This window comes from Dreissena polymorpha, chromosome 2 (assembly GCF_020536995.1).
Source record: "Dreissena polymorpha isolate Duluth1 chromosome 2, UMN_Dpol_1.0, whole genome shotgun sequence".
Classification (NCBI taxonomy): Eukaryota; Metazoa; Mollusca; class Bivalvia; order Myida; family Dreissenidae; genus Dreissena; species Dreissena polymorpha.
This window is the reverse complement of record NC_068356.1, coordinates 151308041-151320607: the sequence shown is the minus strand read 5'-3', so window position 1 is coordinate 151320607 and position 12567 is coordinate 151308041. Positions and strand designations below refer to the sequence as shown.

The 12567-nt window shown below is 39.1% G+C and overlaps 1 protein-coding gene across 23 annotated transcripts in view; it reads right to left on the bottom strand.

Annotated features, from left to right (window-relative positions):
* LOC127869453 (nascent polypeptide-associated complex subunit alpha, muscle-specific form-like) overlaps positions 1-12567 on the bottom strand; it is a 99606-nt gene that overhangs the window by 32180 nt on the left and 54859 nt on the right. For 4 of the 23 annotated variants that reach the window (XM_052412040.1, XM_052412054.1, XM_052412058.1 and 1 more), the window contains one exon: positions 11253-11276. The exons of 14 other annotated variants lie outside the window; for them this stretch is intronic. In XM_052412040.1, the coding sequence (XP_052268000.1) occupies positions 11253-11276 (24 nt within the window). Of the gene's footprint in view, positions 1-9924; positions 10295-11252; positions 11277-11788; positions 12095-12567 lie in introns of those variants that run through there. 5 more of the 23 variants (XM_052412039.1, XM_052412046.1, XM_052412045.1 and 2 more) reach the window with 2 other exon arrangements.

The following is a 12567-nucleotide window of genomic DNA, read 5'->3' as shown; positions in this document are numbered from 1 at the left end:
ATAGTATAATAGAGTAGTTTTATAGTATAATTGAGTAGTTTTGATCGATTTCTTTTGAAACAGTGTTGCAAAATGTATTCGTATCTGCGATACGTAAAATGTTCTTACGTAAAGCGCCTTTGAACGTGCACTCTTGCATGTAAAAGGCGCTACATAAATCCGGTATAATAATAAAAATAATTAGTTTGAGCACATAGAGACTGGCTATCCTATTCTGTCGACGTAAGAGCCTGAGAAAGGATCCCTACATCCCGATAGCTCAGGTCGTCAAAAAAGAGCAGAACCGATGGCATAGGTCATGCTCGCACATTGTGCTTATTGTTGTATATAGTGCTCGAGGTCAGGGGTTAATAGCATTTGATTATACGTAATGCTCTGTTCCAATCTATTCAATTTATTGATAGAAAATCATAAAGCATGCGGAAAATTATAATATATTATAGTTTGGATTCAATGTAGTATATATTATTTGGAGCCATACTTAAACCCCAAGCTCGATCCACCGACAGTGACATGTTATATAAGCTGTGATTTAGCATGCTGCATTCTCAATAGTATTGATAAATACGGCGTCATAGTAGCTCTTAGATTATAAACAATAATTCTGATGGAACTCGCTCAATTTTTAATAAAACAATTGTCATTATAATATAGTTTCGTTATGTTGAGATGACGCCATGGGTGAGCAAGCGCGGGTAAATCAACATCGTAGAACAATTAAGAATTGAATTATATATCTTCTATCATACTCTAAAAACTAACGGTTATAAGTAACGTTGCCGCACCATGCGTGTCATTTCATGACTCATTCTTCACAACAAACTGTGATAGACAATTATGACTTCTTAATAAATGCGCATATCAGCAAATAAAACTCGTAAAGCATTTTTTGATGTTATTTTATGTTTTGTTAGCTACACAAGCATGAATTTAAAAAAGAACGTTACACACTTTGTGATATTTTCATAATGTTCATTTCCTTTTAACTGTACATGTTTAACAATAGAAACATATTGAATATCATATGAAATTTATTAATATAAATAAATGCAAAAAGTTGCGCAAAATACACTGTCTGTATAAACTAATATTGACATCAACGCGAAAACATAATTGTGTAGTCCAAATCTCAAGTATTGGTCTGCTTTTTGCATTTTGAAAAGAAAGCCTCGTTGTAAGTTTGGTTGGTCTGTGTTTAAAATGGTCTGCCGAGTCCACCAAGGCCCGGGAATTGAGCGCCTAAAACAAAAACAACAAACGAGTTTCATTTCTATTCACATTTGTTCATACCTTATTGTTTGCTATCACTTCACCATCGTCATCACCATCAAAATAATGATACTACTACTACTATTACTACTACTACTACTACTACTAGTTATACTACTACTACTACTACTACTACTACTACTACTACTACTACTACTACTACTACTACTACTACTACTACTACTACTACTATAAATACTACTACTTTTACTACTACTACTACTTCTACTACTACTACTACTACTACTACTACTACTACTACTTATTATTATTATTATTATTATTATAATTATTATTATCATTATCATCATAATCATCATTATCAACATCATCATCATAATCACCATCATTATTATCATTATCACCATAATCATCATCATTATGAACAACCTATTGTATTCACAATAAAATATCCCAGGCATTAACTAACCCGCTTGCGCTCCGAGCGCGGCCGACATTAAAGCGCCCCCCAACGGCATGCTTTGGCGCAGCTGCATCTTGTCTCCCAGAGTGTCGGAGATCTGGTCCGGGGTCATACCCATGGCGCGCATAGCCGCCGCTTCCTGTGCAATGTCCATCGGCACCGGTCCAGGGCGGCCGTTCATAAGATCCATGACCAGACCAGGGGTCATGCCTGCAGGAGACGAATATGAAAAGTCAGACAAAACTTTGCTACAACAGAATGACCATATTATATCTGATACCATCAGGATCATACCTTTCAAGATTATGAGGGTGACTATGGTCCCTAAGTCCGTTTTACTTAACATCGGATGTCAAATATAAACTATGATGCATTTTGTAAAGATGTATAACCGCTAACCACAAACCTCTTAGATTATTAAATTAGTGATTTTGTTAACTGCAAAAGTCTTTCGCCTGCCGTTTACTTGATTAAAATATAAGAAATAGCTGTTATTTTGTGTTGAGTTAAGGTTTCAGTCGTAACTTATGTTTGTCCTATGATCTCTGATCGACAAGACCCGTTCATTATGGGGTATGTCTCAATAAGGTTCGCGCTCACCTGGTACAAACGGACGGTTCGGTCCCATAGGGTTGAGCATACCGGCGGCCATTCCTGCTGCTCCCGCGCCTCCTAGCGTTCCTCCCATTGAAAACGGATCCATTACTTGCCCCGCTCCCATCCCAGCTGCGCCTGCTGGGGCGCCACTTCCGGCCTGAGCTGCGGCTCCAGCACCGGTATTGCCTGCACCGCCAGCACCTCCAGCACCACCAGCACCGGCAGCACCACCAGAGAGAGCGCTGAACAGAGCTCCCAGGTCCATACCTGCTCCGGGAGAAGAGCCAAACGGATCTGGAACATGTAACAAACTTCCGGTGAAATAAACTGACATTATTTTTAAGAACTCGTACGTGGTGGAATTTTTCTGAAGCGTGAGTTTTCATGCGTTGATAATGATTACCAACGTAACAATAAAATAGTCTTGTTGTTTTTTTAACTAAGAATAAACAAAATTTCAAAAGAATAACACATTCAAGGATAATAATTTCAATATGTATTAGTATTATCATATCGAGAAATAAATAGAGGATATTTGTTGGATTTGATGCAATATCGATTTTATTTCACGAGTGATCATATAAAATATATATTTGTATGTTCACAAAGGAATTAAAATCGATATTCCATCGAATCCAACAAATTTTCTTTTTATTTTATCGGTTTTTTTATCGTTTATTCACATTGTTAAAGAGTTTAACTGGATAATTTCGCTGGATTTAGGACGTCATTTCGTCGAAAAATGACGTCATTGAACAGTAAATATCGATATTTTTCACTGTTATTTTTCACTGTTTGAAGCAGTGAAATATCAGTTTTATTTCACTGATATTTTTCTATAAACCACCGGAAAGCATAATATAATATAATCTTCATGCCACAGACAGAGACGAAACAATGAGGAGAAAAAATAAAGATAGAAAGATAATGAAAGATGGATCTTTCAGATGAATAAAATAACGATAACATTTAGAAACAACGTTGTGCTTTCATTTCCCAAAACCATCATTGTGCCGAGTATCACCAGTGCATGCATAGAAAGTGTGAGAAATAACAATATATGCAAAATGTTAGGTTCCAAACGCAAACGTTACTTTAATATTAACAAAACAGACATAAAAATGGGAGCATGCGATTTAAATACAAAATCTCGCATGTGACCTGAAATGCAAAGAAAAATAATTAATAAATGCGTTATTTGCGTTTTCATTAAAATTGTCGGATTTACTTTTATTTTAATGAGTTATCCAGATCCACGCTAAAATGTTCAGTGTACTTAAAATTGTTTAACTCTAGCGTTTTGAATTAATATCAAGATATATGTCGTTAACGTGGCTTCTTAATTCCGATATATTTTAGTATGTAGAATACAAGATAGCTTTATCTCAAGGTCATGCGTTTTGTGTATTGTTATATCAATATCTAGAAAAACTATATATAATATATTAGATTGTCATCATTTCAAAGTACTACTTGTACATAATTTGATGCGGTCATTGAATCATTTCGTACTTAACTAATTCTTGTGGTGTTTGTTTACTTCTGTCAACGTCGCCAAAACCGTCCATTGACATCATGAGCTAAACATGATAATAGCTCAATAATGCGCGTAACAAAACGAAATAACTTATTTAACAGTCTAGAAAAAGTTGACGTACATGGTAACCCTATCAGCGCACTTACTTGCATCTACTGCCCCTTGTACTGGGAACATCGAGCCAAACAAATCCGGTGCCCCTGTGGTCCCTCCTCCTAACCATCCGCCTCCGAACATGTCCAAGCTACCTACTCCCATGCCAAATGGGTCGCCACTCGCACCGCCTTGCCCGACACCCGCGGTCCCTCCGAACCCTCCGGCGTCTCCCCCAAGTAACAGTGAAGAGAGTCCTGAAAAGGAGCCAAAGCCACCTTGAAACTTACTACCAGAGCAGTTGTCCCGATCATCAGAAATACTCCGTTTTAAATTAATAAATTATTGCAAGGCTTTTGCATATAACTGTGCAAATATTTATCACAGAAAAACTTCAAAGCATAAAATCAAAATATTGTGTGTAAATAAATATTTCGTATACTCATGAATTATATTATATTAATTACAGTGATGTCAGCTTTGGAATAGTAATACGAATCAATTATAGATGCGACTGAGGTCAGATACATTTAAAACAGACTTAAGTTTTGTTGACATCTCGGTGAGCTGTACGAACTGTAACTGTCCAAATGTCTGGACCGCGTATCTGACGGGTTAGCTAGAATCGTATCAGACGGTTTGGGGTAATAAACCGTCTGATACGATCGTATCGGCCGGTTTGACTTTTGGACCGGTTCGTACGTTAAACCGTTTGATTCGAAACCGTATGATACGATTCGTATCAGACGGTTTATGACGGGTATTAAAAATAGATTTACTCAGTGTAAACCGTATAATACGTATAATGGTAGCATATGGTTTCGCATCAAACAGTTAAGCGTACAATCGGTCCGAAAGTCAAAACCATTGAATCAGACGGTTTGTGACCTACATCCGTCTGATACGATTCTAGCTTAACCGTCTGATACGCGGTCCAGACATTAAGACCTATCCGTACACTATACAAATATACTTTGTGAGTTAACGCGCTCGCACGTACCGCCCATTCCGCTCGTATCCATGCCCCCAGCGCCGACACGTCCGCCTCCTCCAATTACGGCCATCAATTGCTGCATAATATCCGGCGTTCCAGCGGCACCGGCGCCGGCTGCACCAGCCTGACTTCCAGTATTTGGTGGAGGTGGAGGCATATCCGGTACACCTTGGATGCGATCTGTAAGGACCAAAAAACACTTTTGAAATAAAACATGTCAGAAGAAGAGGTCAAGGACTTCTTAGTGTGGATTGTAAAGACAAAATTTTGAAATGTATATTTTTCTTTCATTTCGAAGCAGCAGGCCTGCTAACTTGGAGCTCTAGACTACACACCGAGGATCGGTTCGATTCCAGGCTCGGACACATTACTTGTTTGATGATTAGTCCTGAAATCCTTTTTGAGGCAAACTTCCAACTGCTGTTTCAATAAAGGCATTTGACAGGTACTAGCAAACGTAGTACACTACGTACTGATAAACCTGCCAATCCGGGAAAGTGTAACTCGGTTTGACCGGCGTCATGTGACCGCCGTTATATGAATGACTTATGTAAAAAACAGCGAGAAAAATAACAAACAACGTACTGCAGCGTTTGGGTTAGTTGTCAAAGTACTGTGACATCCAAATTAAGACAATCAATCAATAAATAAATCACTAAATCAACCAACCAACCATCCAATCAATAAATCAAGAAATCTACCAAACAACCAATCATTCAATCAATCAGTCAATCAATGAATCAGTCAGTCAATAACTCAAGCAATCAATCAATTACCCAATCAATCAGTCAACTAGTATTTACACCATGGTAACATACCGGGTCGAGGATTAGTACGCCTCTGTTGCTGAGTTTGTTGTTGGCTCTGCTGCGTTATCATTGTCCACATTTTTGGTCCTGAAGCGAGGGACACAGTTTGGGCATTTGAACCATACCGATCTTGCTCAGGGCTTGGCGGTTTGAGGGGAGATGTGAAGAGAACACTGCCATATCTACTCGGGGTTGGATGGTTTGGCGGTATCGGGGCGAGGTGGGGAATGACGTATATTGCTCGGGGTTTGGGAGTTGGACGGGGTGGGGTGAGGGGAGTGCTGACGTATCCTACGCTGGGCTGGACGATTGAACGGGGCTGGTGGGGAGAACTGACGTACATTTCTCGATGCTTGGGAGTGTGGCAGGACGGGGTGGGTTAGGTGAGTACTGACGTACCTGGCTCGGGATTGGGCGGTTGGACGGGGGGTACTGACGCACCTGGAGACTTCGTAGGGGATTTGATGGCTGGAAAATACAGCAGGTAGATCGTGTAAGCAACTGAGTTATTGCTTGCAGAATATACGAGCGGGATGCGATTGAAATAAAGCATTTCAAGCATTTCACGAGGTAGTATTCCAGCCATCGATCATGACTGTCCGCACAGGCTAATCAAAGTCAACACTTTTTGCCTAACCTGGATCTTTGCTAAGAAGAGACTTCCTTCAACCGAAAAAAGCAGTGCGAGAGGAAAGTGTCGTCCCTGATTCTGGGACGACATTTAACGTACTTTCATAAGTCCCGTTTTCCCAGAGCGAGGCCCATATCAAGAATTTCAAGAGGAATTCCAGCCATCTTTCATGTATTGCTTATAAGGGTTATTGTTGTGTCGGTAAGTCACTAAGTGACGACAGCGATGATAATGCCGTTGTTTATCATGACGATGACTTCGATGAGGTCATATGTGTTGCTGTTGTTGGTGATTGAAGAATATGATGATTTTGCCGATGATTGAATTAAAAATGTTAATATTGGTGATGTTGAAGGTATTACTTTAAAGCGGATGACCAAAAAAGTGTTGATCACTTAAATATTGAGGATGATGAGGAGAATATGTTTTTGATAAATAAACCGACGAGGACTACTACACAAATAATTATTTATCTTTTGTTATAAATAATATCATTATTATTCTTTTATTATTAGTGATGAAAGCGATTTATAAACAGAAGTTAAAGATGAGGATTTGTGAATTACAATTTCGTGGATGCGGCATACAAAAGCGACTAATCGAATTACGAGTTTCGAACTTTATTTAAGTCTGTTTTTTACAGCAAAAGCTAAAAAACACATGTTTATAATTGCAACATTCTGTGCAAAATATCATTGAACAATCATAGAGGCTATAACTTTATAACTTACGGACTGGCACAGCCGCCTGTTGGGCTTGTTGTTGTTGTCGTAGCTGCTCCTCGCGTTGCCGTTGCTGCCGCTCCCGCAGCCTCTGTTGCTCTTCCTGCTGGCGACGCACAACTTCCTGTTGCCGGCGTTGCGTTTCCTGCGCGCGTTGCAGTTCCTGCTGCGCCCGGTCTCCTACTGGAACGCTTGCTCCCAGCTCAAAGCCAGACCTGTCCGTTCCAGGCCGCCTCTGGCTACCGGTCTGACCGGTCCGACCTGGGACCTGACCTTGACCCTGGATAGCTAAATTCCCCCCTAAGGCATTTAGTAACGCGCTTGTCAACGCATGGTTGCCTATAAAATGATAAAGTGTACCTCACACGACGTTCTTAACACATGCAAAAAAACGTGCTCTGACACAGCATGCAGGCATGCGCGATATGGATTATTGTTCTTGAGCATGCGCATAATCAGAAGGAAATACTCATTACGCATGCTCACCATGAAGACATTTAACGCTGTACGATGCATTTTGTAAGTGGATCTCATTTGAGAGTCATATCATCGGCCTTGACATTATGAGAAATAGTAAATAAAACATACTTTTTAATGAAGCAAAGTTGAGTCGAACACATTATTTAAACAAATTTTAAAATCTGTTCTTCTCCATCGTTATGCCAAATTTGAATTAGCGAGTCCATTTATTTGTTTGGTAAAGCTGAATTATTTAAAACGCATGCGTGCAAATGAAAATCGAAGAAATGTGCCTTTAGGCTTGGCATACAAACAAGAGCTGTCAGAGGACAGCGCGCTCGACTATTCGATTGCTTGACAGTATAACGTAAGCCATCATGGGAAAATTGTTCAAATTATTCAATAAGGTCAAGGTAATAGTTTAGGTATATTGTCCACAATGTATTGAACATTTGTAAAGACATAAAAGTAAGTAATATGTAAAGTTTGATAGCAATAGCTTGGGTGGGTAGTTTGGACGGTCATTCAAAAATAAAATAAATATGTTTTTTTTTGTAACCATGTTTTAAAGAAAAAAAATTGTTTTGGGTTAGTGAGGAGTGGGTGTGGGGTGTTTAGAGGGGAGTATAATGTGATGTGTGGTAATTTATTAGATGATGTATAAAAATAAAATTAATGTCGGGGGGGTGATTTTCGGGGGGACGGGGGTGAGAGGGGGTATAATGTTGGGTGTGGTAATTTATTAGATGATGTTTTAAAAAAAATAGGGGAGGGGGAGGTTCGGCGGGGGGAGGGGGGTGAGAGGGGGGTATAATGTGGGGTGTGGTAATTTATTAGATGATGTTAAAAAAAAAATTGGGGGAGAGGTTGTGGAGGCATGAGGTTGGGGGGGGTGGGGTGAGAGTGGGAGTATAATGAGGGGTGGCGTAATTTAGTACATGATGTTTTAAAACAAATTGGGGGGAGAGGTTGGGGGAAAGTTCGGGGGGGAGGGGGTGAGAGGGGGTTATAATGTGGGGTGGGGTAATTTATTACATGAGGGAGAGGGGGGTATAATGTGGGGTGTGTTTATTTATAACATGATGTTTAAAAAAAATATGGGGTTGGGGGGGTAGGGATGGGGGGTTAGAGAGGGGGTATAATGTGGGGTGTGGTAATTTATAAGATGATGTTTAAAAAAATGGGGGGGGGAGGTTGTGAGGGGTGAGGTTGGGGGGAGGGGGTGAGAGGGGGGGTATTATGTGGGGTGTGGTAATTTAGTACATGATATTTGAAAAAAGTTGGGGGGAGAGGTTGGGGGGGATGAAAGTTCGGGGGGGGGGGGTATAATGTGGGGTGTGGTAATTTATTACATGAGGGAGAAGGGCGTATAATATGGGGTGGGGTAATTTTTTACATGATGTTAAAAACAAATTGGGGGTGGGGGTAGAGTGTGGGGGTGAGAGGGGGGTGTAATGGGGGTGTAGTAATTTATTAGTTGATGTTTAAACAAAAAATTGGGGAGTTGGGGTGGGAAGGGATTCTGGGTAGGGGCGTGGGGTATTGTTTGGGTGGAATCCATTGTGGTATTCATGTAAGTGTTGATTTGTCAAAGAAATAATAAAATATGATCATAAATAAAAAAGTTATGGCAATTTAAGCAAAATGTTCAATTATCTAAGTGTAAAAGGGGCCATAATTATGTCAAAATTCTTGATGCAGTGATCTGCTCTTGTTTATAGGTTGGGGTCATGTTGGTTAACAAATTTGCAACATATACAAGCAATTTGTCAAAGGATATAGGAAATATTTGGGGTAGTACGCAAACTTTAACATAGATTTATCAATAATATGCATATTCTAAGTATAAAAGGGGCGATAATTATGACAAAATGCTTGATAGAGTTGTCTGCTCTTGTTTATAGGTTGGGATGATGTTGCTAAACAAGTATGCAAAATATAAAAGCAATATGTCAAGGGACAATGAAAATAAATGGGGTACTACGAAAACTTTAACATTTGCTGCATATTCTAAGTTGAAAAGGGGCCATAGTTATGACAAAATGCTTGATAGAGTTGTCTGCTCTTGTTAATAGGTAGGGGTCATGTTGGTAAACAAGTATGCAAAATATGAAAGCAATATGTCAAGGGACAATGAAAATAATTGGGGTAGTACGAAAACTTTGACATTTGCACGCTAACGCTAACGGTTACGCAGACGGTTACGCCGACGCCGGGGTGAGTAGAATAGCTCCACTATATATATTTCATATATAATAGTCGTGCTTAAAAATTACTGTGACAGAAAAGTTCAGAAAAAAACGTGCATTTGAGATAACACGCAAAAAATAGTGCGATGCGCGTCTCTTTAATATTCGAGTATGACTGAATGGTTTTTTGACAAAAACAATTTGAATAATAGCATTTGTTTATTGAAGTATCTTTTTCATTCACGCAGTTTCCTTTATTAACATCGTCCACACTTATTCAGACGGAACATCGTTATGTTGTTGTACAGTAAGAACGCAAATATATCGATACAAAAACTAAAAATGATCACAATTAATAAATTTCAACACTCATTCTAGGTATGTTGTATATATTCCAAAAAAGTGTATCCGTTCATGTATGTTTCTTCTTTTGACCTCTTTATCACATTGGTGTCATCAGTATGACTACATGTACTAAGGTCGCAGGTCAAAAGTTCAATTCCAAACGCCTAGAATTCAGGGTTTATGCGTTCATTTGGCCGAACATCCCTCCGAACGGGTTCATCCTACCTGCAATTGACGGATTGTCACGGTTAGTTAGACAGCAGCTGTCATAACAACGAGAGCACTGGTGTCATAGAAGAAGAAAGGTGAAAAGGTCATGCAATAGAAATGATGTACTCGCAAATTAGTTATTAAATGGGTAATTTGTAATATTACCAGAATTGTAGGATAGTAAACTTTGTTATGTATTTATAACAAGATCATTTCTATCAATAATCCTTTGTTTAGCATTTACAATTATTAACATTGGCGTTTGTTTTAAGCATCATTTAATGTCTAGTTATAGATAAAATAATTGTTTAATGCGAAGCAATCTTAGTCGTGTGAAATTAAACAAACAAACGCGTTTTATAATCTAATAATTGTCTATTGAAGTTGTTTATACTAATCTTCACTTCCAAAAATGTATACATGTATGCAAAATAAAATTAGTTTAGAACATAATGTGTATTTCATTCCGTTTTGTCTTACTAATTCGGAACCCTTTTTAATGTATAACAACCGTTTTTTTACCAAATATACAAATGGTAAAACCCACATTTTAGTTGTTGTTTTGCATTCGGATATCAAAATAATATACATAGCAAACGGGCAACAACTTTTTATGGCCAATCTCACTATGACAATACTTATACGTGTCATGTCAATAGATATCTGACGTAACCTGATCCTGCTCTTAATGCATGAATATAATTTAGTACCATTATATACAATATAGTCGTACCTTCATCATATTAGACCACAGAATCTAAAACTAATATAAGACATATCGCTATGTTACCAACAAGGTCATTTTTGTTCTTTAGAACAAAATAAATAATATGTCTGGCTTTTAAAATAGCTGACTATTTTAATTTAAATCCTTTCATACGGACAGTTCCATTGTCCAGCTTTATGAATGTTGATTTGTGAAATAAACTCAAATGAAATGAATTATAAGAATATGAGGGAATGAACTAGGTACCTGACGCCCCGGGTGTAAGGAAATCTGAAAGAACAAATAGCGATTGTTAGCAATGAATATGGGCAGACCCACCCATTTATTGTTGGTGGTGTAGGTTACAGTGATGATGATGATGGTGGGGGTGGTATGGAAGAAGACGTTATTTGAGATTATTTGACAAATACCTTTGCAGACGCGATTGTGTTGCAGCTTTTGTCTATTTTGATTACAAAGCACAAAATATTCTTGCTTGCATACTGCATAAAACACATAAGTTATTCACTATATAATTAAGTGATTTTCTAGCTCTAAGTATAGGGCTGCATGCCAGCTGATTATCAAGGTATTCAACTTATATACTTTATTGTATAAAGAGTGACATATAATATATTACGCTTGAGCATTAAAGTAACGAAAACTTTGCTGGAATCAATTTTCTCGTGCAGCCAGTCATCGCTCGTTCGCTGGCGAGCGAAACCAACGCTATACAATGGAATAAAAAAAACAAAGACGCCATGGTCGTATTGAGATATATTACGTTATGCGTTCGCAGTTACCTGGGGCATCCGGGTTCATCATGGACGCCAGCCCCATGCCTCCCATTCCACCAAGCATGGACGCAAGCCCAAGCCCTTCACCGCCTTCTAGTAGAGCGCCAAGCGCACCCATGCCGCCGAGCCCACCCATTCCGCCCATAGCGCCCATCCCACCGAATGATCCTATTCCACCGAGTGCGCCCATTCCGCTGAGCGCGCCCATACCACCACCTAGACCGGAACCCACCCGGGACGCTTGCGGGTTCTCCATACCTGAAGTTGTGCCGCTGGCGGCTGTGTTGGGGGCGCTTGCGTTGGCGCTTAAGCCTAAGCGTGAATGCAAACATAAATATACAGAGCGAAAGCAGACGGTAAAAAAAGCAATGCGCGGTACATGTTTCTATGACGTCATAATGTCAAAAGACGTTATAATATTAGGTGTATATTAAACAAGACACATATTGGCTGGTCTATTTCATGTGTATGACAGCTACTATGAGAACCTTAAATAATATTAGCCGGTTGTTTACTATTCGTATTTAAAATTTAGCAATTTAAGATGGAATCAAATCTTATTTGCTTTAGATTAGGGGGCATTAATAAGTCTGAACATTCAACTTAAAACCAGTTTTACATATTGCCACATCATGTCCCACATAAGGTACTGGAAAAAAGTTCAATGTCTTGTCATACTGATATCGGCCGTGCTCTGTGAAAAAGAGGTTTAATGGTTGTGCGTAACCTCCAAGATTAGGATGCACAGTCCGCACAGGCTAATCAGGGACGACACTTTCCGCCTA